This window comes from Cupressus sempervirens, chromosome 1, assembly GCF_028749045.1.
Source record: "Cupressus sempervirens isolate cs-2001-9-10 chromosome 1, ASM2874904v1, whole genome shotgun sequence".
Lineage (NCBI taxonomy): Eukaryota > Viridiplantae > Streptophyta > Pinopsida > Cupressales > Cupressaceae > Cupressus > Cupressus sempervirens.
Genome location: NC_143118.1, coordinates 553,932,445 through 553,958,119, shown reverse-complemented (window position 1 = coordinate 553,958,119; position 25,675 = coordinate 553,932,445). Strand labels below are relative to the sequence as shown.

General features: G+C 36.7%; 1 protein-coding gene across 1 annotated transcript in view; it reads right to left on the bottom strand.

Annotated features, from left to right (window-relative positions):
* Window positions 1-25,067, bottom strand: part of NUDX14 (nudix hydrolase homolog 14) — a 118,669-nt gene extending 93,602 nt beyond the window's left edge. Inside the window, exon 1 of the mRNA XM_089830630.1 lies at window positions 24,889-25,067. Coding sequence (XP_089686756.1) covers window positions 24,889-24,923 — 35 coding nt within the window. The 5' untranslated portion in view covers window positions 24,924-25,067. The remainder of the gene's footprint in view (window positions 1-24,888) is intronic.
* Window positions 25,068-25,675: the final 608 nt, after the last annotated feature.

Sequence of the window (25,675 nt, the reverse complement as noted above, 5' to 3'; positions counted from 1 at the left end):
AGACCATGACATTGTGATTTCTTGTTAACTTGTTGTCGCGGAGTGTTGGAAATCAAATAACTCATATCCTTCCAGGATGTAACATATTCTTTTGGTAAGCGTCAAGGATTTGATGCCAGTGCACATACCAAAAGAAAATACGTATGATGAATATCATATGATTGATATTTCTTGTTGAATTATACTTCAGATTATATTGAAAGATAACATCTAAGTTGATGGATTTATGTTGATATCCTTAAATATGTCATTCTTGGAATATCATACTAAGATGATATCTCTTCATATATTTGAGAGCATAATGTGTTCTACAAATTCTCCCTAGCTAAGAGGGACTTTTAAGGTTGTAGCTTCAGTCGAATTGATTCGATCTGAGATACATCATTGTTATTGGTAAATCATCATTTCCTATATATACTTATCCATGTTAAATAATATATATTATTGTATATAATATATAAATATAAATATATATATTATAGTGTGTGTGTGTGTGTGTGTGTATATATATATATTATGGTCTCTTCGTGAGACATGTCTCCTCTCATATTTCTAAGTCTTCAAATCTGCATTTGAAACACACCAATTACAATGGTAGTGTTGTTACATTTGCAGAAAATTAATCCTTAAAACTCACATGGGTATGTAATATGTTACTATGAATGTTCAAAAGTTCTAGGTCATGTTGCAATTTTGCTATGTTCAAGTATTTTAATTTGGTATGTTCTACTGAAACATCATTTCATAACTAGCATTTCAAGTTTTATATGTATACTATACAACAACCCTCCCTGCCTCGTCCTCCCTCCGTGAAAATGAGGCCCATTTTCCCCGCGTCCTGAAAATTCGTCCTCGCATCCGACGTACCTCAGTAATGGTGTTACACTGCATTTTATGTAATGGAATTACACTAGCTTACATATAGCAAACCCAATGCTATCTAAAACTACTCATGTAGAACATCTACAAGCGCACATAAAAACCAATCTACTAACATCACAAGCCATAATCTTTTCTGTTTAAACCACATGAAAACTTTCGGGTTGATCCCATTAGAAACTTTCAATGACAATTTAAGATCATTATATGCTACTGATTAAGACAACATTCTACAATGTTTTGGACACAAGAATAGGGGATGGTATTACACATTTTGGATATGATGCAATGTGTTTTAGAGATGGCAGCTAGAGGACCATTTTTTAGGGGACAACAGTGTTTCTGTGTCATGTCCCTATAAAAGCATGTCGCTGGCCTAACTCATCACTAGCATTCACTTGGAGAATTAGCAAAGAAAGTATTTAAGGCCTATTGAAAATAAATAAATAAAATTGGTTAAGGCTAACTGTCTCTTGACCAAAGAGCTGACTTGGGCAGAATGGCAAAAACAAAATAAATTATGAAATTAATATATTTGAAATTATTCCATTTATGGCTGACCTATTTGCAATGCAAATTAATACTTAGCTTTGAGCCAACCATGCTTGACGACTAAGGCATATATAAATATTATGCGAATCACCTAAGTTATAAAAAGTAAAATACTAAAAACGTACCCCTATAAAAACATACTATTGGCCAACTCCTCATCATTAGCGCTCACTTGAACAATCAGCAAACAAAGTATTTTAAGGCCGACTCAAAATAAAATAAATGAATTTGGTCAAGGCTAATTGTACCCTAACCAAAGGGCTGCTAATAGTGCGTGTGTTTATCGTGTCCCTATAAAACATTGGTTTATGGGACAATAGAGTGTGTGTGTGTGGGTGTGTTTGTGTTTGTGTGTCATACCCCTATAAAAACATGATGTTGGCCAAACTCCTCATCCCTAGCGCTCACTTGGAGACTTAGCTAAAATGTATTTTAAGGCCAACTCAAAATAAATTAAATAAAATTGGTTAGGCTAATCATATCTTGACCAAAGGGCTGACTGGAGAAGAATAGCAAAAATAAAATAAACTATGAAATTTATATATGTGAAATTATTACATTTATGGCTGACCCTATTTGCAATGCAAATTAATACTTAATTTTCAGTCATTCATGCTTGACAACTAAGGAAAAAGGTGTATCTAAATATATGTGAATGGCCCCAGTTATGAAAAGGGAAGGCAACGATAAAATTTATGAAAAGGCAGCAGTTAAATCAAGAAGAAATACATCATTTCTGAAGGAGCACAACCTTAGTAGGGGCTGCGACTCTCCATCCTCTCTCAAGGACTACATAGGGCAGACCATTGTGGAGGAGAAAGGGGGATCATATTTTGATTTAATACAGACAAAGCAGAAATAAAAAGGAAGGATTTTGCCAAAAAATGAAAGCTCTTCGTTATAGAAGCATTTAATGTGATATATGCAAGGTGTTTGATGGATATTACAGATCAAGAAAACATTTAAGGCATATTTTACAAGATTAGGAGAAGAAATGAGAAGAATCAGTTAATCAATCCACACAACATCAGTAAATAAGAAAAGAGACCCATAATTTAAAATGCATGCGTATTTGGATCTAGTAAATATTGTGGTATGCATGAGAATATGTTGATATGTATGCTTAGTATATGCAATGTGGATAAATGTTATCATATATATATATATATATGATCTTTGATTTTTTTTTATCACAACAGTAATAAACTTTATTATGTATTATGCTTCTTTAATTAAATAAGTTGTCTATTCTCAATTCCCACAAATAACCATTACAAGAATGGAGAGAAATATGTTAGGAAGAGGTAGTAGGCATGGGTTCCCCCATATTTTGCGGGCCACCCCAAGGATTATAAGCATCAAGGTGGAGGTTCTTGTCACTTGTAGCCAAGGGACAAGTTGTCTACGTTAGATGTTGTACCCTCTTGGGCATAACTGGGCAATGCGATCTCCCTCAATGACCTGGGTTCCCTCGAATTAAGTAGGCCACCCCAAGGGATGGAATCAACAAGAAGGAAGTTCCTACCACTAGTGGTCCAAGAGGCAAGTTGTCTTGGTTAGGCTTTGCATGCTCTAGGTCTTAATTGGGTTGAATAGTAATCAAGCACCCTTTATGGCTTTGCTCTCAAAACTCTAATTGATTTAGAGAAATAAAACCCTTGGTGCCAAATTTCTAAAATCAACAAGTTGCATGGCTTATCTAAGTAGATTAAGATGAATATGGACAACTCTATTTATATTTGTTGTTGAATCCCAAACCCATTATAAAGGACTAATCTTGTGATTTATATTTCAAATATTATCTAAAATGGTTGCAGGATCTAAACTAGGATTTATGTTTACCTTGCCTTATTTCAATTGAATTTGTGATTTTAAGGCAAGATCCAACGTCATCCCAAAAGGGTGTTAGTTTGTGGTGACTATGTAAAGACTGCCCCTGCAAAACCAATGCCACATTAGCAATCCCCATAATATGCGGAAGTCAAGGAGAATCAAAGTCATTTGAATATTGACCAATCAACATTAGTTGCTTAATTATCATTAAATTTAACTAAAATGATATATATACATATATGCTCAAGTCTAAAAGAAACCAAAATTCTGTTACCAAAATACCAAGATGATACCGATTATGTCGACCATTTTGACAAAAGCTCTAGAACCTATCTAAGAACACAAGGGCAAGAATATTGTAGGAGTGCTTTACCACCCTACCACAAAGTTATTAAGCTTCCCCGAAGTCTTTCCTGGAATAAAAGATACCCAACCCGGCATTGAGGAAGTCTAAACAAGTAAAACCAAGAGTGGGAATGGAATCATGTGGTTAAAAGGAGTCATGTTCTAAAACCATTCACAACTACTCAGTCACGCACAAAACCTCATAATTAGGTCAACATCCATCTTATCACAACCAAGGAAATTTATCGTCCTTACTTTCCAATTCACACTATAACCATCATAATTTCATGTGAATTATATGAGATAAGCATCATAAGCAATTCGTAATGTGGCTTCATCAATCAGGTCATGTAGAACCATTACTCAATCAATCTAAGACATATACTTAATTATGCATTAAAACATATCATCATCAAATCATATATCCAACCAATATGTTAAATAAGATGAAAATTAAATGGTTACATAATCGAATGTATGAAAGGAAAACAATGACTAAAAAGTCTACATCTAATTACTTCAAACACCACTGAGGTTACAAGAAGTTTTAAGGACGTAATTTCATCTGTCATATTTAATTTTCAAACAACCAGGAAGTAATCTAAATTTACTTTTCTTAATAAAATCAAAAGGAGTATGGCTCTACTAACCATGTATTGCCTAAGCCATCTCATACGCAATAATTCAATACTAATCTCAAGAAAATAATTGTGAGGTGTATCACCAATAACATGTACATAATAAACTTTGGCCTTGAGGCATTCCCAATTTATAAGCACATTTTATTACCACCATTAGCGACACCAATTTGATTTTGGGCAGAAAGTTATGGTTTATAACTGAATGCATTATTTTAAAATAAGAGACAACCTTTCTACTTCAAAACTTAATTGTTTCTCAATTATTTTTATTTTTCACAAAGTAAGAATAAAAAGAATAAAAAAGGAAGATAAACATTCATTCAACGACCATTGCAATGATATCTTCCATTATGATGGTTCAACCCTTGTACTCTTGACAATACCCCTTTCACAAGTAAGTGGTATTGAGCACATGTTGACCTGAGCTTTTGTAGTTATAACATTTGGCAATGTTTTATCATTGTACATCATATCGACTCTTTCTAAAATGATTTGGGTGATGCGAAAATAAACTCATAGTAATGACAACAGACACACTCGCACAATCTATTACTAGGATGAAATCTCAACAGCAGGGTATAATTGTGTAATCCTCCCATAGTTCCATTGGAAAAACAAAACGTAAGTCAACCATTGGTTAAAATTACCATGTTGGAAGCGCTTAGCAAAAGCCTGTAATCCGCAATGACCCATCATACAGGCAGACCATTAACAACATAGTTCAGAAGATGCCTTGACATGATTATTAAATGTGAGAGAAAATTAGAATAGTAAGTAACAATTTCCCAAATTGGAGTTGCTAATGCTGGTAATAAAATGTGCTTATAAATTGGGAGTGCCTCAAGGCCGAAGTTTATTATGTACATGTTACTGGCGACGCACACCTCACAATTATTTTTTTGAGATTATTACTGAATTATTGCATATGAGATGGCTTAGGTCGTACATGGTTAGTAGAGTCATACTCCTTTTGATTTTATTAAGAAAAGTAAATTTCCATAATTCCTAGTTCGGGGCTATTTTATCAGAATTTTATGACCAACGTGGTGTAACTAATTTTAACACTAAAGAGGCAAAAATACTTGTATAAAAAGGGCTTACGGTTAGGGATTTTTATAAGGTGTGATGCGAAAATTGCTTCTTGTGGTGGTATTGAGCTGTAAGGGATTACAGATTGTAATCAAGTTGCAATCATTGGATAGTAATAATATTGGACGTAGCCTAGGGATTGGGTGAACCACGTTAAATCTTGGTGTCTTGTGTTTTCTTCTGTGTGATTTATTATTCTTTAATATTGTTTATATTTGCATGTAATTGTTATTTCTATCTGTGGTTAATCCTAACAAGTGGTATCAGAACAAGATTGTTTTTCAGTTATCCTCTAAAGAAAAGTCTCATGGTTGAGTGGGAGTGATGGCAGATGAGGGTAAGCTGAAGGTTTTGAAAAGTTTAATGGACAGAACTTTCAGTAATGGAAATGCAAATGGAAGACTATCTTTATCAGAAGGATTTATGGAAGCCATTGGAAGGTAAAATCAAGAAACAGGGAACTATGGCAGATGAGGACTAGGAGATTTTAGATAGAAAGGCACTTGGAAGCATTCAATTATGCCTAGCACCGTCGGTGACATTTAACATTACAAAAACGAAGACGATGGGAGAGTTGATGCAAACCCCCCTCTGCTTCAATTTAGATATTTTTCATGAAGCGTTTATTTAATATGAAGATGGCTAAAGATGGATTTGTTGCAAAAATTTAAATGAGTTTAATACAGTTACTAGTCAATTATCTTCTGTGAATGTCGATTTTGGTGAAGAAATTAGGGCTCTCTTGATTTTGTGTTCTTTGCCTGAAAGCTGGAATGGCTTGATAATGGTTGTGAGTAATTTTGTTTTTGGATCTAATATCCTAAAATTTGATGACGTGATTGGTGTTACTCTTAGTGAGGGAACTCGTAAGAAAATCTCACGTGGATCTACATTAGGAAGTGCTTTGAACGCACAAAGCAGAGGTAGAACAAATGAGAGAGAAAATAATTCTAGAAATCATGGAAAATCAAAAGGAAAATCAAAGGGAAGGTCTCAATCTAGAGGACCGTGAGATTGTTGGTACTGTGGGAAGCCAGGGCACAAGAAAAAAGATTGTTGGACTCAAAAGAACAATGAAGGAGATAAACCAGAATGGAACAAAGAGGCAAATGTGGTAAGTAACATATCCGAAGAGGATGCTTTGCTTCTTTCTTTAGAAAGTGTTGATGATTCTTGGGTTTTAGATTTTGGGGCTTCATTTCATGCTACACCTCATAGAGGTTATTTTATTGATTATGTCCAAGGGAATTTTGGGCTTGTTTATTTGGGCTATAATGAACCCTATTAGATTGTTGGAAAGAGAAAAGTTAAAATTAAGTTGCAAAATGGGAATCATTGGCTACTACATGAGGTAAGACATGTCTAAGGCTGAGTAAGAATTTAATTTCAGCAAGGCAACTCGGTGATTTGGGTTGTGTGGTTACTTTTAATGACAAAAATTGGAAGGTTTCAAAAGGTTCCCTTGTAGTAGCAAAAGATGTAAAAGAAGGCACCTTGTATCTTTGTATAGGTCATATTGTTCCTTCTACTTGACATGTTTCAGGGATAAATGAATGTTCCAGAACAGTTGTTGTTGTTGAGCATGGAGAACAAACAGATGATGTAGATTTTAATACAGCGCTATAGCACAACAAACTTGGACACATGAGTGAGAAAGGTATGAAATTACTTCATTCAAAGCAAGTTTTACCATGTCTGAAATGTGTCAATATGGATTTATGTGAAAGTTGTGTATGGAAAACAAAAAAGAGTGAGTTTTGTGAAGAGTGGGAAGGAGAAGAAAAATGAGAAATTAGGGCTTGTGCATACAGATGTATGGTGACCGGCTCAAGTATCTTCCCTTGGTGGCTCTCATTATTATGTTAGATTTATTGATGATTCAACTAGAAAAGTAAGGGTTTATTTCCTTAGACTGAAATCTGATGTATTTCAAACTTTTAAGAAATGGAAATGTTTGGTTGAAAATAAGACTAGTAAGAAATTAAAATGTCTCAGATCTGATAATGGTGGTGAGTATTGAAGTCATGAATTTGAAGATTATTGCTCCACTAATGGTATTCGTAGACAAAAAATTGTTCCAAGAACTCCACAGGAAAATAGAGTGGTTGAACGCATGAACAAGACAATAATGGAGCGTGCAATGAGCATGAGGTTGCATGTTGGGTTGCTCTTAAAACATGTGGCGGAGGTCGTCAATACTATTGTATATTTGATTAATAGAGGTCGCTCTACTCCTTTGGGTTGTGGTATTTCAGAGGAAGCATGGACTGGTAAGAAGGCGAGTTGTTCTTTTCTCAAAACCTTTGGTTGTGAAGCATTTGCACATATAGAGTCTAAAAATAGAACCAAGTTGGGAGCTAAGTCAGAGAAATGTATATTTGTTGGATATGGCATTGATGAATTTGGTTATAGGCTTTGGGATTTTGAAAATCGTAAAATTGTAAGAAGCAAGGATGTCATATTCAATTAGAAAGTGTTGTACAAAGATCTATTGCAGCAACATGAGAAGAAAGAAGATGATCATGTAGTGCTGGATGATACTCCAAAAGATGATGTTTCAGAAATTCCTCATGATGTCTAACGATCGCAAAAACAAATACCACACACCCCAGTGAATGTCAGATGGTCAACAAGACTAAGTAGACCTCCAGAAAGATTTTCTCCCTCTTTGTACTCTATTTTACTAACAAATGCTAGTGAACATGAATGTTACGATGAAGCTATGCAGATGGATACTAAGATTGAGTGAGAATCTGCAATGAAAGAAGAAATTGACACCTTGCTGAAAAATAATAATTGGGATTTATGTAAGTTGCTTGTAAGTAAAAGGGCTTTACAGAATAAATGGGTTTACAAGTTGAAAGAAGAGGATAGAGGTAAGAAAAGATTTATAGTCAAGTTAATTGTAAAAAGATTTGCATAGAAAAAGTGCATTGACTTTGATGAGATATCCTCTCTTGTTGTTATAATGACTTCTATTCACATTGTTTTAAATATTGCGGCTACTGAAGATTTGCATTTGGAGCAATTTGATGTTAAAACAACCTTTCTTTATGGTGATTTGGATAAAGAGATATATATGGCACAACCACATGGATTTGAGGTCAAAGGTAAGGAGAACTTAGTGTGCAAATTGCAGAAAAGTTTATATGGCTTGAAGCAAGCACCTCGGCAATGGTATCTGAAATTTAACAATTTTATGCATAAGCATGGATATAGTAGGTGTCATTCAAATCATTGTGTTTATTTTAAGAGGTTGGATGATGACAACTACATTATTTTATGTTTATATATTGATGATATGCTTGTAGTTGGGTCTAACATTGATCACATTAAGGAGTTGAAACACCAATTAACACGTTCATTTGCTATGAAGGATTTGGGGGCAGCAAAACAAATCTTTGGTATGAAAATTTGCAGATATAGGAAGAACAAGAAATTGACAGGCTGATTATATTTCGAAACTGTTGCAATATTTCTCTATGGAGAATGTTAAAGCTGTCAACACACCTTTACCTAGTCATTTGAAGTTGACTATGGAGATGTGTCTAAAGACACAAGATGTCCAAGGTACCTTATGCTTCAGTTGTAGGAAGCTTGATGTATGCTATGGTATGTACAAGGCCAGATATTGCACATGCAATGGGAATCGTTAGCAGGTATATGAGTCATCCAAGGCTTGAGCATTGAAATTTAGTTAAATGAATTCTTAATATTTGATAGAGCATTGGAATTTAGTTAAATGAATTCTTAATATTTGATAAGAACATTTAGTAAGTGTTTTCATTTTGGGGGCTCTACTACTAATTTACAGGGCTATGTTGACTCAAATTTGGCAAGGGATATTGATACCAGGTGGAGTACTACAGGTTATGTATTTATTGTTAGTCGGGCAGCAGTGAGCTAGGTTTTTCAACTGCAAAAGGTCAATGCTTTATCTACTACAAAGGCAAAGTATGTTGCCGCTACAGAGGCAGCCAAGGAGATGATATGGCTTCAGTTCTTCCTAGAAGAATTGGGACACCCAAAGAGGGATAATTATTTGTTTATAGATAGCCAGAGTGTCATTCATCTTGCATAAAATCTTGCTCTACATTCAAAGACAAAACACATATTGTTGTGGTACCATTTCATTCGGTCAGTTTTGGGCGATGGACAATTAAAGCCAAAGAAGATACATACAAATGACAATCCAGCAGATATGTTTACAAAGGTAGTGACAAGGGAGAAGTTGAACTCCTCTTCAACTTCGGTTGGTCTTCTAGACTAAACACAATAAAAGAACAACATAGTCTAGGGTGGTTTGATCTAGTGGGAGCCTCGGGGAGTAGTGACGTTGCTACAGGATCAATCTCCAAGTGGGAGATTGTTGTTTAGTGTGGAGCCTGATCAGTCCCCAAGTGGGAGATTGTTAGTTTGTGGTGATTGATAAGGGAAAAAAAAAATTGGGGCTATTTTATCGGCATTTTATGGCCAACATGTTGTAACTAATTTTAACCCTAAAGCGGCAAAAATACCTGTATAAAAATGGCTTAGGGTTAGGGATTTTTATTAGGTGTGATGCAAAAATTGCTTTTTGTGGTGATATTGAGAAGGGATTACAGATTGTAATCAAGTTGCAATCATTGGATAGTAATACTATTGGACTCGCTGTTTGGTGGACATAGCCTAGGGATTGGGTGAACCACATCAAATCTTGGTGTCTTGTGTCCTCTTTTCTGTGATTGATTATTTTTTGATATTGTTTATATTTGCACATAATTGTTATTTTTGTCTGTGGTTAATCCTAACAAAAGGGGTATTGCAATTATATGTATTTATATTTGTTGTTGAATCTCAAAGCCTAATAGAAATAAATAATCTTATAAATTATATCTCAAATATTATCTCACATGATTACATGACATAAACCAGGACTTATGTTGATAACCATATTACATTTCTTATTTCGACTGAATTTGTGATTTTGTGAGCTTGTGTGTTTGTGTCTATCTATCTGCATGTCTATGTGTTTGTTTGTCTATCTATCTATGTGTCTAAGTAGTTGTATATCTGTGTGTGCATGTCTATGTGTATGTGTGTGTGTTTTTCAGTGTGTGTGTATTTGTCTATGTCTTGTGTGTTTGTGTTTGTGTCTACGTTTCTGTGTGTTTGTGTTTGTGTCTTTGTGTCTATATGTTTGTCTGTGTGTTTGTGTTCATTTGTCTGTATGCCTGTGTGTCTATGTTTATCTACATCTGTCTATGTGTTTGTCTATGTGCATGTCTATAGGTGTTTGTTTTTGTGTGTCTACATATCTAAGTGTTTGTATGTGCATTTACCTGCCTTGTGTCTCTTTGCTTGTGCTTGTATGTGTGCTGCTCTGCAATAACTATACAGCACATCACCATTCAAGTTTAGACATTTATATAATGTATTTAGATTAGGTTTGCCTTCAAGTCTCTTTATTTCTTTCTTTGCATTTATATAAGGTAAATATCATTTCTTTATGTCAAACACCCTCAAAGAAAATCATGAAGGGTGCCTAATTGTATATTTTGTCTATACTTTTTAACATAGGGTTAGCGTAGCTTATGCTTAGATTCACTTAGATCTTAGGAAGTTTCTAATCGAAATTTGAAGAGAGGATTCACTTAACACGTTATATTTTGTGTTGTCTAGCTAAAGAAATTCAAATGCTAACAAAGTAATGGTTGAATGTAAGCAAGGAGATAGTGGTACTTTGGTTGCTTAGATGGTGTTAGCAATTGGAGCATTATGCAGTGGCTTCTTCTGAGCCATTGTGTCTCTTTGTTTTTGGTTGGATTCATTTTATAGTAGCTTTGGCTTTTTTTCAGACCTGCTTTACCATTATTATATTATGTTTGTTTGTAACGTATTATATTGGGACTTTACTTGGTTTACCCTAAAATTCCCAACCGGGGTTTGGATTGAATTTGGAAATGCAATTTCCTTGGTCTCTAAAATGTTCACTACTAGGAGGTTGTCAATTCTCAATGATTAACATGCATCACTATGCACTTAAGCAGATTATAACAGTTCATAATTCATTTAAAAATTAACATACCCAAGCCCCGATTCCTTACTTCCTCTTGATCATCAACCCTAGGGAAGATGGGAATTTACTTGCATCGGGGACTTCGAAACCAATCTATAAGATAAGTAGGCTCTTTTAGGCCTTAAGGACCCCATCCATATCCTATCTTGTGATTCACCTACCTTGTGAAGATTTACTGTCTCCTTAACAAAACCATCCTATAGTCTTAAGGGGCCATAGCAAGTGATTAAGGAATAGACTAGGAGTGTGCTAACTTCAAATGGATTATATATGTATAAATAAATTACCACATAATTGATATGTGTGTATATGTATATGTATGTCGTTGACATAATTGTCTAAAGTCTTAAGGACTAACCAGTGGAGATACTGGTGTGATCAATTATAACTAAGTTGTCATTGATGTCAAGGTAAAGATAGATCATCGATCAGTATAAAGTCAGACCGGTGAGGCATTATGTACACGAAGGTGCAACTGTAGCTCACGAGTGTGACCAGAGGAATGAAAAAGACAAGCCAAGAAGACGCAATGAATAGCCAACCACACTTAGACGAAGTCATGCTAAGTATGAAGAATGATACCAAGAATACAGGCAAGGAGGTGTGACTAGTGGTCATGAAGAAAGGTTAAGCCATGAAAGTAAGAGCAAGCTAATGGCAAACTACCCATGACTAACACCTCATGAAGAAGGTAGAATGCACTCGACATTGCATTTAATGGTGATGGTGTTGTCACATTGGGGATGTTGGTGCTCAAAATTGCTTTCTCATTTTGAGCATCTATTTCAAATTTTGAGTCAATTCAAACCCTTTAAATGCCCATAAATGCATGTGTATCTAGTCGTACCTTTGAGGCCTAAGAGGTGTTCAATGCTTCTAGCACCTTCCATTCAGCCTGTCTAAAGGTTCCATGATGATAAATTGACATTCCAAGTCATTTGGTGAAGTCCTGTTTTGAGCCAGTGTCATTTCTACATTCACCTAGTGTCAAACAGTGACAATAGGCTATGTTTGCGATTGAATATCTCGTACCCAGAAATATTTCATGATTTACCACTTTGGGAGTATATAGTGTCCATACCCGAGAACCTATGTTTCAGATTTTGAGTCGTTTCGAGTCTGTTTGACTAAGTTTTGAATCCCTCAAAGTTGGTAGTTTACTGTTTTTATGTTTTGGCAATTAATTCTGAATTCCGGGAAGCCCTGTTTGACGTGTTATAAATTTTGAACAGTTGACCGAAATGTTGAAATTCCTATTGCATTGCATTACAAACGTCAGAGACTTGTTATGTTTCAAGTTTCAGCTCATGACGAATCCGTTTGATCAGTTTTCAAACACGATTCCAAATGGAATTTCTATGTTTTTACTGGTGTCAGCATTTGCATATTTGTTGGAACCCCTGTTCATGACATTATATCTTGAAATCTGTGACAGGTCAGATAAAATGGATTGTACCACTGTGTTGTCCTCCAAAAATACTTTAAGTGTGCCAGGTTTCAAGTCTTGACGAATCCGTCTGCACACTTTCCCAGGTCAATTCCATTTGCAAAAATCGCTTTTCTGACATTGTTTCCAGTCTACAAATCCAGGTAGCTCACTTTGACCACTCGCCATTTGCGCCCTGTTATTCATCATGAGCCCAAATTGCAGATCCATATTCTCCTCATGACAGTGAATCAATGCACCAATTTTCATCTTCCCAAGTGTCAGTTTACCTAGCTTTTGAAGCCAAATCTAAACCCAGTTTATTGCTTTCTGACATGTTTACTTGCAGGCAGCTCTGAAGGGTCAACTTTGACGGTCAATATCTTTTGACCTCGAGTTCTTCATGAGACGAGATTCGACAGGGTGCAAGTGCGTGGAACAGAGATTCAGTGTGCCAGTTTTCAGAGCCCAGTCAGGTGTTCGGATCAGTTTTTAAGGCCAGTCAAAGGACCTCCTAGCGCAAAAATGACAGTTTGCAGATAAGTGGTAAAATGAGTCTTAATTGATGGTTCAGGGATCGAACTTGATTCTAATCAATTCGAGATGATCAATGGATCAATTGGATAGTTCAAGTGTTTGAAAACAAAACAAAAATTAGCCGGACCCACTTTGGGGTCCCACTGATTTCAACAAATTGCAAGTTTGTACTTTCTGGAAAGAAATGAGCTACTACAAATTAGAAATCAGGGCAAAATCTGAGATAGACTTTAATCTAAATCATTTTGAAAGCAAACAGTTCAGGTGTGCAGAGTTTTGTATCAGCCCAAGATTCCAATGTAAATTCTATGGCTATAAATGTCTCTTCAAATCCAAGTTCTCTCAATGATTAGAATAAACACTACTAGGAACCTCTAGATGATAATGCGCTATACTTCCGTAATCTAGATGATGATCTAATGGGTTTGCAATCACATGAAGAAGAAAATAAGGTGCATTCCATTGAGCTTCTTGCAAAATGTTTTCCTAATCTATTGGAAGAGAGTGTCAAAAGTATGTATGAGGCATGCAAATGTGATCTGGATTTTACTACAGAGTCACTTAGTAAACTTGAGCGTTAAAAATGTATAACTGTTTGCACACCGGAGGTACAAGGTGCTATAAATGTAAAGAAATAGGCCCTTTTGCTCAATTATGCACAAGTCATAGTTTTGTAGAAACTGGGATTAGTGGTCTTCGTGTATCCTGTCTCATAACTTCATCTGCAAAGATTTATGGTGAGTGACAAATTAAATACACTTGAGGGGATAACATCTTTAGGTAATTACAAAATGGTGAATTGGATGGAAATGCCGCCAAAGACCCACGCTAAGGGAAGGAAATAGCTCACACTCTGAAGCCTCCACATTAGCCGACTCCACGCCATAACAAGCAATCAGGGGCAGCAAGGAGGTAAAAAGGTAGAGGAAACCATTTTCAAGGAGCACCTACACTTGGAGCAGCGGCAAACTTAGAAGACACCAGTCAACATTAAGAGGTACTTAAAGAGCCAGAACCACGGCATTAAAGAGCAGTTCAGTCGCAGGGGAAGGTCAATGAAGACTACCACACATATTGCTTTCATTCAATTCAATCCAACCAACTCATAGTATTAGACCTCAGCCCGTAATGCAAAGACAGAACTGAGAAGAGACAGATGAAAAATGGACTTTCTATACAAAAAGAAAAAACAAAGCCCAAGCATGACACAAAAGAAAATGCAGCCAATTAAGGAGCAGTCACACATCCAGTAATAAGAAGATTCCATGCCAATCAAAGGCAATTAGACGTACTTCAGAGCCAAAACCGCAGTAAGAAGAAGAGAAGCTCACGGCTCATGCATAATAAGAAGATTTCATGCCAAAATAAAAAAGGGTGAAGCCGTGAACAGTTGGTTTATCCCACATTTACCATGGGAGCATTGTTTTGTTCCTTAAATACTAAAAGAGGCAAGTTGACTTATGTCTTGAAAGACACACGGCTTCTAAAGCCGAGCCATATAGTAGAGGGGCCCGCGGGGTCAAAGACAAATAATTTTGAACGAACTTGCACATTAAAAATGATGATGTCATCAATGTTGCAGGTCGCCGGAAAAGTCTAGAATCCGGCGATCGCTACCTCGCTAGCTGGAAAATCCATGGATTTCCGGCTAGCGACATAGCGAGTCGCCGAAAATCCGACCAAGTCAGATGAGCATGTGGGTCCCACTTCCAATCTGACGACGAATCGAGTACCACCAAATGGTAGCGGACAGAATGACTAAGCAATGATGTGGCCAAATCGCAAACCGAAGAAGGAGATGTTGCCACGTGGTGGATCATGCGGCCATCGCTATCTCGCCAAAGAGAAGTTGCTCACACGATAACATGGCAACATAGTGAGGGTAGAGGTGGTGATGACACGTGGCAGCAAAGGATGAGGTCGCAAGCTAATCAGAGCTTGACAAGTGGCGCTTACCTAGAGGACAGGCCAATAAGATGAGGACAAGTGGAGCTGTTTGATTGGCTGAAGGGTATAAAGTGAGATTTTAAATATAAAAAATATATCCCTGTGTGCACGTTCATTTTGAAGATGAAAAAATTTGATTTCAAATTTTAAATCTCTATAGTTGAGAACTATAGAATATTTTAAAATTTTCATTTTATTCTTTTTGTGGAACTATGAATGGGAGCCTAAAACTTCATAGGGCCATAACCTGGGTGTTTTTTATCCAAAATAGGCATTCCAATATACCACCGGAACCGGAAAGAGCTGAATTTTTCAAATATGAAGTCAGTTTGTGCATAGTTGCTCACTAATTTTCGCTAATAGCCATTTTTTGAGTCGCAAGGCCTTCTCAGTGGAATGAGCAAATTTGATCATTGAGCATCAAAGTTTGTTAGAGGGCGGATTTGAAGACTTATTGAAGCCTAAATGTGGTAAAGATAAGCTGGAAAAGATTATTTTGCATTCTTGAGGCCATTTTCAACTGATTAGTTACTTTTACCTTGTGAATTCATTTTAACATCAGAATCAGTTACTTTCTTTCATCATTACGTTCTGAGATATTTTTGCATTTGGGAGGCTAGATGATGAAGATTTGATTCACCTATTGAGGAGAGAGGGTAGAAAGAGGTTTTTTCATCTTCTTGGGAATGAATTCTGAGTGGACACATGTCAGATGCAGAGCAGATCCGAGAATTCACTTCTTCCTATATCTATCTCTTTCTTTCTCATTGTACAGGTTCCAGTTTTGGGGAGAAAAAATTACTCACTACTGAGAGACCATTCTTTAGCATTTCTTCTTGTATGAACAGAAATTAAGTTTTATACAGGTAGTTCTAACCTATTATGTAGTTTGGCATTTCAATTTCATGCATCTCTTGTATTTGTTTCAAGGAGATAAATAAGATTCAGCAACAAGTTAATCTTCATTTTGGTATCTTGTCTCCCATTCATGCTGTGTGTGATCTTTTGTGTTTTGTAAACAAAGGTTGTGAAACTCAGTTGCAATCTGTTGATTGGTTATGTAAATGCTTAATTCATCATCATAGGATTGCAGATCTCATGAAGGGATAGGTCGAGTATGAGATCCAGAAAGATGCAGATGTCTAATTCACAAAGTGGATAGATAGATCAGGAGAGTCATGATATATGGCATATGTCAATGACTTTCAAGGATGTGTGTTAGGGATTTGTTTGATTGCCCAATAGAGAAGGCACTGATCATTTTGAAGGATCATAGGGTTATGTTGTTCATGTCATGTTTTGCTGAAAATCAACATTATTAATCAAATGAATTTCCCTTTAAATGTTGAAGATCTGAAAAGGATGCCCTCACTCAGCTTGTGGATTTCATAGAGTTGCAACTTGCTACTGCAGATCTACGTTATTGCATGAGTTCATAGGAGAAATAAGGGTTTTATCTGCAGTAAATAAATTCAGGGATATGTTTTGCACTAGTACGATATCAATTGAATCTGAGGTCTACCCGCCTAAGTCTTGCAAAGCCTGAAGTAGAAGAAGGGTCAAGCCTTATAGTTGGCCCGATGTCTGAAATGGCATGTTGAAAATGGGAGTTAGCTGCCCCTAGATATGTCATCTTCTCATTGGGATAATTGAAAACCCTCCAGCGTTTTCAAACACCAACAGGGGACAAACAAAATAATTCAAATTTGAATTCTTTTCACCAGTGGAAGCCATCAAAGTCACAGAACATCTGTGACTTTCATTCATACATGGTACATCTAACTAAAACGGCACAAGACAGCAATAGAAGTACAAGCTAAGCATAGGCTTGAGAATTCAAATTTTGAATTTGTAGATTAGGGTTGCACATAAAGATTACATGAGAGAATGTTGTTTCAAGGAAAAAGGTCAAATTGCATATTGAATAGAAAAGAGTGTCACGGAGCTAAGCTAAGTGTAATCTCAAAGAGAAAAAAGTGACGTTGAGGAGTCAAGAACAAAATGCGAAAGATAGTGTGTTGTAGAGAAACCAGTAAGCCCAATTAACATTAGTGACAAACAATGGAGTAGCTAGCAAAGCCAAGCACATTAGTGATTGTGTTGGAGTTGTTGAGTCAAGGGAGAGCAGAGCAAAGTTGCAGATAGGTCTAAGAAGCATCAAAGTGATCTATACCAAGCTAAATAGTATCTATAATCTAAGTGATCTATAATCGAAGTGATCTACTTAAATTATTACTTCTATTGTTTTCTAGTCACTACAACAGTAAATCCCATCGAGGGTGGACTTTAACAAGTTCGTTGTAGCAAATCCCCTAATAAAGTGGCACAATTGTTTGTGTCCAAAAGTCCTTTAACTAGGTTGCTCTTAACAAGCAAGAGTTTGTGTTGAAAAGTCCTTTAACTAGGTTGCTCTTAACCAAGCAAGACTCTTATAGGTCTTCTCTAAATCCCTTAACTGGATGGCACTTAACAATGTCCTTGTAATCTTCTAGCAGAGATACGCGCTTGACCGGGTGCACTTCAGGAGAGTGCAAACTTTGTGAGGATAATCTCACACACCGTGGTTTTCAACCTAGCTAGGTTTCCAAGAGATAAATACTCATGTTGTGTAATGCTATGACTATCTTTATTTTTTTTTTTCTTAAACCTAACCGATTAAATAATAGCTATCATTAACCAACAACCAGTGTGAAGACAAGTGGTAAAAGTTGAGGTTATCTAGGATATACTAAATCACACACCCCCCCCCCCCCCCCCCACAATATATTCATCTGCGTGTGGACCAACAATTGGTATCAGAGCCTAGGTCCTCTAAAGAAAGGAGACTAACAACTCAAGGTAAAAGATAAAGACATTGAAAAGAGAAGCTTCGAAGTTTTCTAAAGAAAATTACTACTCATGGTGTAGAAAAATGAGGTTGCATCTAAGAACTCTTGGAGATGCATACTGAAGTCACATTGAGACCAAAAATGTGGAACCTGCTACACCACTCACTACTAACCAAATAAAGGACAAAGAGACAAACATGGCTACAATGGATGCCCTAGCTAGCACTTTGTCTTATGCAAAATATAAGGATGTAGAGGAGTTGGAGACAGCATATGAGATGTGAGAAAAGCCTAAAATCGTCTAAGCGGAGATAAGTATGTCCAAAAGGCTAAAGCTCATAGCCTAAGAGGAAAGTATGATGAGATGAGAACACAAGAAGGAGAAGACATTGAAACATATGACAAAAGAGTGAAGGATGTGATGCTAGTCATCAAAGCTGTTGAAGGCACAATACATGAAGATAACGTGATTAGCAAGATACTGAGAACCTTGCAACCCAAGTATGTCATAAGAGTCTCATCTATTAGGAACTAAGGTCAATAGAGACAATGGAGGTGTCACTTGACGCCCTTATAGGAAAGTTCACTCCGTTTGAGCTGAGCAACAATAGTCAACCAAATGTTGAAGCTCCATTCAAAGCTCAGTTGCACCGGTTGCAACCCAAAAAGGAAAGGAAGAAGAAAGCACTTCCAGATACGAAAGAGACCTGGAGAATCTCTACACTGAAGAATCCAAACAAGAAGAGTTGAAGGCTCTATTTGCAACAAGATTCTCGAGAGGTAAGGGGAAGTATTAAGGCAAGCTCCCTTACAAGTTTTTTTAACTGCAAGAAGGTAGGACACATAGCTACCAAAATGTACCGAAGCTGTGAGGACAGAAAAGAACAAACGATGGATGAGCTACAAAGGGAAAGAAAAGAAGCAGTGTTACATTGCTGAAGAAGGTGTGATTGATGAGGAGTCAACCAATTCAGATGATGATGATGATGACGAAATAGCATTCCTTATTATAACAAAAGAAAGGGTGGAAAGAGCCATAGTATCAAGCACAAGTCAATAGAGACAATGGAGGTGTCACTTGACGCCCTTATAGGAAAGTTCACTCCGTTTGAGCTGAGCAACAATAGTCAACCAAATGTTGAAGCTCCATTCAAAGCTCAGTTGCACCGGTTGCAACCCAAAAAGGAAAGGAAGAAGAAAGCACTTCCAGATACGAAAGAGACCTGGAGAATCTCTACACTGAAGAATCCAAACAAGAAGAGTTGAAGGCTCTATTTGCAACAAGATTCTCGAGAGGTAAGGGGAAGTATTAAGGCAAGCTCCCTTACAAGTTTTTTTAACTGCAAGAAGGTAGGACACATAGCTACCAAAATGTACCGAAGCTGTGAGGACAGAAAAGAACAAACGATGGATGAGCTACAAAGGGAAAGAAAAGAAGCAGTGTTACATTGCTGAAGAAGGTGTGATTGATGAGGAGTCAACCAATTCAGATGATGATGATGATGACGAAATAGCATTCCTTATTATAACAAAAGAAAGGGTGGAAAGAGCCATAGTATCAAGCACAAGTCAAAATAAGCATTGGATCATTGATAGTGGCTGCTCACACCACATGACCAATGACAAGAGCAAGTTCCATGAAGTAGAAGAATTCGATAGAGGTATGGTGATATTCAGCAACAACTCTCCATGCACAATGGTAGGTAAGGGTACTACATCCCTTAATGACTTCACTAGTTGTAAAGATGTGTACCTAGTAGAAGGTCTTAAATATAACCTGTTGAGTGTTGCTCAATTGATCAACAAGGGTTAAGAGTTTGAGTTCAACAAAGGGTCTTACAAATCCTGGACAAGATAGGTAAGCTACTGGGTATAGGCGAACAAAGCAAAGGAATCTTTTCTACCTTAAAACTTTTGTAAATACTTGTTATGTAGCTAGATATGATAGTAGTTGGTTGTGGCATAAGAGGTTATGTCATGTAAATTTTGAGAGTATAGTCAAGGTAGGGAGAAAGAAATATGTAAGAGGCCTGTCTCAAATAAACAATCCTAACAATGTAATGTGTAAAGATTGTAAACTAGGAAGGTTGGCTAGTTCTAGTTTTTCTAGCAAGTCATTTACTTTTGAAAAGGTTTAAGAGCTAGAACATACTAACTTCTGCAGTCATATGAGGACTAAGAGTGTATCTCATGACATATATTTTATGTTGTTTATTGATGATTTCTTTAGAATAATGTGGATTGTTTACTTTAAGGAAAAGTTTTCATATGTTTAAAGCCTACAGAGAAAAGAGTGAAAAGGGAGACCGGTAAGGCACTAAAGTGCTTGAGATCAGAATCAGGAGGTGAGTTAACCTCACAAGAATTTGAGAGCTACTACCAAGAACACGAGATCAAGATGCAGAGGTCAGCTCCAAAGACACCACAACAAAATGATGTGGCATAAAGAAGAAACCGAACAGTCATATATTGTGCCAAGACATTGATGATTCAGAAGAATGTTGCACAAATCTACTGGAGAGAAGCTATGAGCACAACTATGCACACCTTAAATAGGGTACAGGTGAAGAAGGTTACAAACAAGAAGCCCTACGAGCTATAGTTTGCACTCACCATCACTGAGTTACTTCAAAGTATTCGGAAGCAAATGCTACATAAAAGGGACGAATATCAAGGGAAGTTTGAGCCAAAAAGCAATTAAGGTATCATTTTGGGATACTCTACAAAAAGTAAGGCATACTAGTGTTTGAACATCCAAACAAACAAAATTGTAGAATCTACCAATATGAAGGTAGATGAGTCCTCTGAGAAGAACGAAGAAAAAAGCAAGAAAGAGCCGAAAGATTACAAACAGTTTGTATACAATCCACTAACTGAACCAGTAATAGAGGTACCGGTAGAGGCAGCACAAGAACAAGTGCCTGCATCAAATAGACTCAAAAGGCATAAAAATTAGGGCATTACATACAATTTATCTATTACCTCCTCAGATATAATTGTTTACACACATTGGTACCCTATAAACAATGACTTGTCCCTTTTCTTTTCAAATTTTGCTAACTAGCCCCATTCATGCTCCCACCTTGAGTCGACTTAATACACGTTTGCCAAAACTAATGATATGTGCTACCATTTAAAGACATTTTGATTTAATGTGCTCATGCTAATCGTCCTATGACCATCTCAGTATTTGAAATTCAAATTTTCAATAAGTAGGAGATATTTTCCATAGCAAGTCAAATTGTGATACTGGTATCAAAATTCAACTATATAGTTCTTGAGTCAAACTCATTGACTAATGTTTCATGACTAGTGGTTCACACGAACCTATCTCTCATGAGAATAAATGGAACACTTAGCACTCATTGATGCTCACAAAGGTGAAGCATCAAGACTGGAGGTCACCCATCCCAATACTACTCCGACTCATGCGCACCTAACTACATAGTTTCCTCCATGGTTAAACCCACTCTACTTGCAACCTAGCTTGCAAATGGGGTTGCATGCAGAGCCAATTTAACCATGGAGGAAACTCCACATTTAAGCGCGCTTGAGCTGGAGTACTACTAGGATGGGTGACCTCCCAAGAAGTCCCTGTGCTTCACCTCTCTGAGCGTCACCTAGATCCAATGAGTGTTGGTCCCCCCTACAACGTGTAGGGGTTCCACCCCTATAGAGAGGAAGGTTCAATCAGCACAAAAGAACCTAAATGGAGAACTTCACTAGCCTAACTCACAACACTAGCGGTTTGCCAGGGTAGCTATTCCAATTCATGGCAGAAAGAATAAACATTTGCTCGATCGACTGAATCCATTGCATCAATAGAATCGACTGTTGTTTCTTGACGATAAATAAATGTTACTGGTTCTGGGTCCCCTATTTTAGATTATTCGGCCCACTGGTCGAGCCTGTTTGCGCACCCTCTATTTTGGGGTTTTCAAATCGTAAGGGATATAGTGGGCTAAGGAGTTGGCTTTGGCTCTTGTTAGTAATGTTGATGTGTACAAAATGCCATATGGGCTCAATATCTCAATAGCACCTTTATTAAGGCTTCGAATGAGACCCTGCAAGTTCAGGACGGACTGAGGAATGTTGTTACTAGGGGTTGTGGGTAGGTTATGGGCTTTAACCCAGGGGATGGGTAGGATGAGGAGGGAAGGCGAAACTAAGCCACAGGGTGAGACGATATGTATTGAATTGGAGACGATATATACTGAATTAGCGGGAGGGTTCTCTACATGCATAATGTCATTGTTCACACCCCTTTTTTTATTATTGTAGTTGGGGCTACCTCTCTCTCCCATCCTTATCTCCCTATCTGTAGTTGTACATTTGCTAGTGGTTAGATAGTCATTGGTGCTAGTTATGAAACTTATTCAATTGGGATTGGTTCCCTTCACAATATAAACCCTTTGCATGCACTGGCAATATAATGAACCCTATGCATGCACCGGCAATAGAATAGTAGCCCTTTGTATGAACTGGCCCATAGTATGTATATTGTCGGTACATGTAGAGGCCCATAGGGGGTTGGTGGTGCACGAATATGACCCATATATGGACAAGGGGTTGAATTAAAATGGCCTGTCTAAAGATATAGAGGGGTTGCTTCAGTTCCTATCCTATATTACAAACGTAATATCTATCCTCGGTATATTGATGCATCCAACTCAATATATAGTTGAGGTTGAGACGAGTGTTGATTCACAATGACTCAGTCGGTCGCGAGCTATGTAGATACAGGATCCCATCGGTGCACCATCATCATGCAGGAGATTAGATTCTATACGTAACTTGACAACTATCAATTAATAGAATTATTACTTCCCACAATAATCACCTTAGAATAGTAGGGCCCCTACTATTCTACGGCCCCTACGGCTGAATTAAAATAGACAACAATAATATTCTACCGGGAACTGCCTAAGTGTTCCATTTATTCTCAAAGAGATGGGTTCGTGTGAACCACGACTCATGAAACATGAGTCAATGAGTTGGACTCAAGAACTACACAATTAAATCTTGATACCAATTTCACAATCCAAACTTTTTTTCATGATTGCCTCCATCTCTAGTCATTGGACATGACTACCTTTTAGTTCAATGGGCTTGCTGATGAACTCATTCATTTTTTCTGTAAGCTTGTTGATTCAATCCCTTCTAGCACTAATAGTGGCCCTGTCCCAGGTTCTATGGATCAAGCAGGACCGATTTGATGTTGTCATTGGCCTTTGTGGTCCAAAGAAAAGAAAGGTAGTGAAGGCAACCCTTCTATTCCCCCCACTTGAACTATTGTGTAGGGTTGGGTGAGGGGGGGTAACGGGCTTCCCCCACCCCCGAACTAGAATTCCCAGCCCTAGTCTACGGAACCATATTTTTCTTGAGAACATTAGCCTATACAAAAAAAAAAAATCTAAATTTCATTCTAGGAAAAAAGAGCAAAGTGGGTGTGGGAAGGTGACAGCTGGCATTGGTACTATCTCGAGATGTTGAGTCAATGGTGTATCCATAGAAAAGTAGGTGTTATATCGATCGATCTTCTCAGTCTAGGCCTTTAATAAGGATAAGTCAATAGCGACAGCTATTTGATGCACTAAAAAGGAGCAAGGAATCTGCATACGAGAGCCCTTATCAACTATCTTTTTTCTTTGCACACCATCTACGAGTTGATCTAGGAGAGTTTTTCTTCTTGCAATGAATTGACAGTTCTTTAAGGTATTTCTATATGCTACCAATCCCCATACCTTTAGGAAGAGTAAAGCAAACATTTAATCATGACACAAAGGATTAACTTGCGAATGTGACATTCCCATATCAGCAACTTGCACTCTTACATTGTGCAGATTGAGTGCAAATACTAAGGCATTGTCTAATTCCAGGATCTTCCTCCTTGACATTCATTCTTCAGATATAAATTAAATACATTTATTATCACCCCAAAATTAGTTGGTGCAAAATATCAATTTATCATAGCCCATCTATTTTAAATTAATCTGGACTGATCATGTTCGATTAATTACATTTATTAATTAAACAACACTACCCTAAAGAAATATATTGTATTTTACAAATAAAAATAGCTTGAACCAGACAAAACCTTAGAGTTCAAGAGAGAAAAACCCCAAAATCAAACCAAAATGTATAGCTTGTAAGGAAAAATTTTCGATCAAGTTACCTCAAAATACTATATACTTAACTCCACCTGTTTCCTTCTCGCGAACCCTTGGACCGTAAGAAGCGCTCACATCAAAAGCCTAGCTGTATCTAAACTGTCTTTAAAAAAGAAGATAAAAATTTTTAAATACATAATTAACTAAATAACTGAGCAGAATTGTAACAATCCTGTCCGGGCTAAATCTAAAACTAATAATAAATTGAATAAATTTGTATACATATCATATTAAATCATACAGTAATCCGTTTTTACTTTAACCAAATTAACCACCAGCGCGATGCTCCGAAGTTTCTCTATGAAACCGTGTATTCTACAGTTTGCGAAAATGCCTGAAGATTAAACACAAATACTGGCAAGTGCCTACTGAAATTCCGTCTTTCTCGAATTAATGTTGCTTTGCAAACATAAAAGCAGTAGCCACCAAACAAAAAAAATTTGCAAACTGCAATCTCTGAATAATCCACACTCCAGCCAAACTAATGGCAATAATATCTTGGCCGTCCAAGACCGTTCTTTCATTATTAAAAACTTTGCGCTTAAACTCTACATGAAAAACTACTGGAAAGCAGAGAAAATACCTACAAAAGGGGTGAGGAGCGCAAACTGAAAACATTAGCCTTGCGCAACTTCTAAACGGAGAGCTTCTCCAGTTCACACATCCTCTTCTTCGTGCGCCTGTAAACTTTAAACAGCCAACAAAGTTATATTTTAACTAAATCCCGTACCGCTTTGCTTCCGTTTTCCCTTCATCTAAAACGAGTTCGTTTTAAAACCATCTTCGACTTTATAGGGAGGAGGTCCAACAGTTGAACTTAAGCGTAGCGTTTCTTGCTAATTTAATTTAATATTTAATATTTATAATGTATCATATTCAAGCTAGCACTGGTTATTAGTTCCCTTTTGGCAGGATATTATTGGAATCCTTCAATTCCATTTTACAATTAAACTACCAATCAAATGATAGAATTTTTAGTTCATAAATGTAATTTTTAATGTTTGTATTTATATTGTATTTTACATGATTATAGAATTCTGATTTATATTTCATTTGATTGGCTTATTCTAATTTTTGTAATGAAACAAAAATACAAATTTTCACAATAAAGAACATGTAGGTACTATTTGTACTAAATGTACTATCATATCATAAATGCTAGTATTGGAATCATTCAATTCCATTTTACAATTAAACTACCAATCAAATGATAGAATTTTTAGTTCATAAATGTAATTTCTAATGTTTGTATTTATATTGTATTTTACATTATTATATAATTCTGATTTATCTTTCATTTGATTAACTTATTCTAATTTTTGCAATGAGAAAATTCATTTTTCTCAAACAAAAATACAAATTTTCACAAT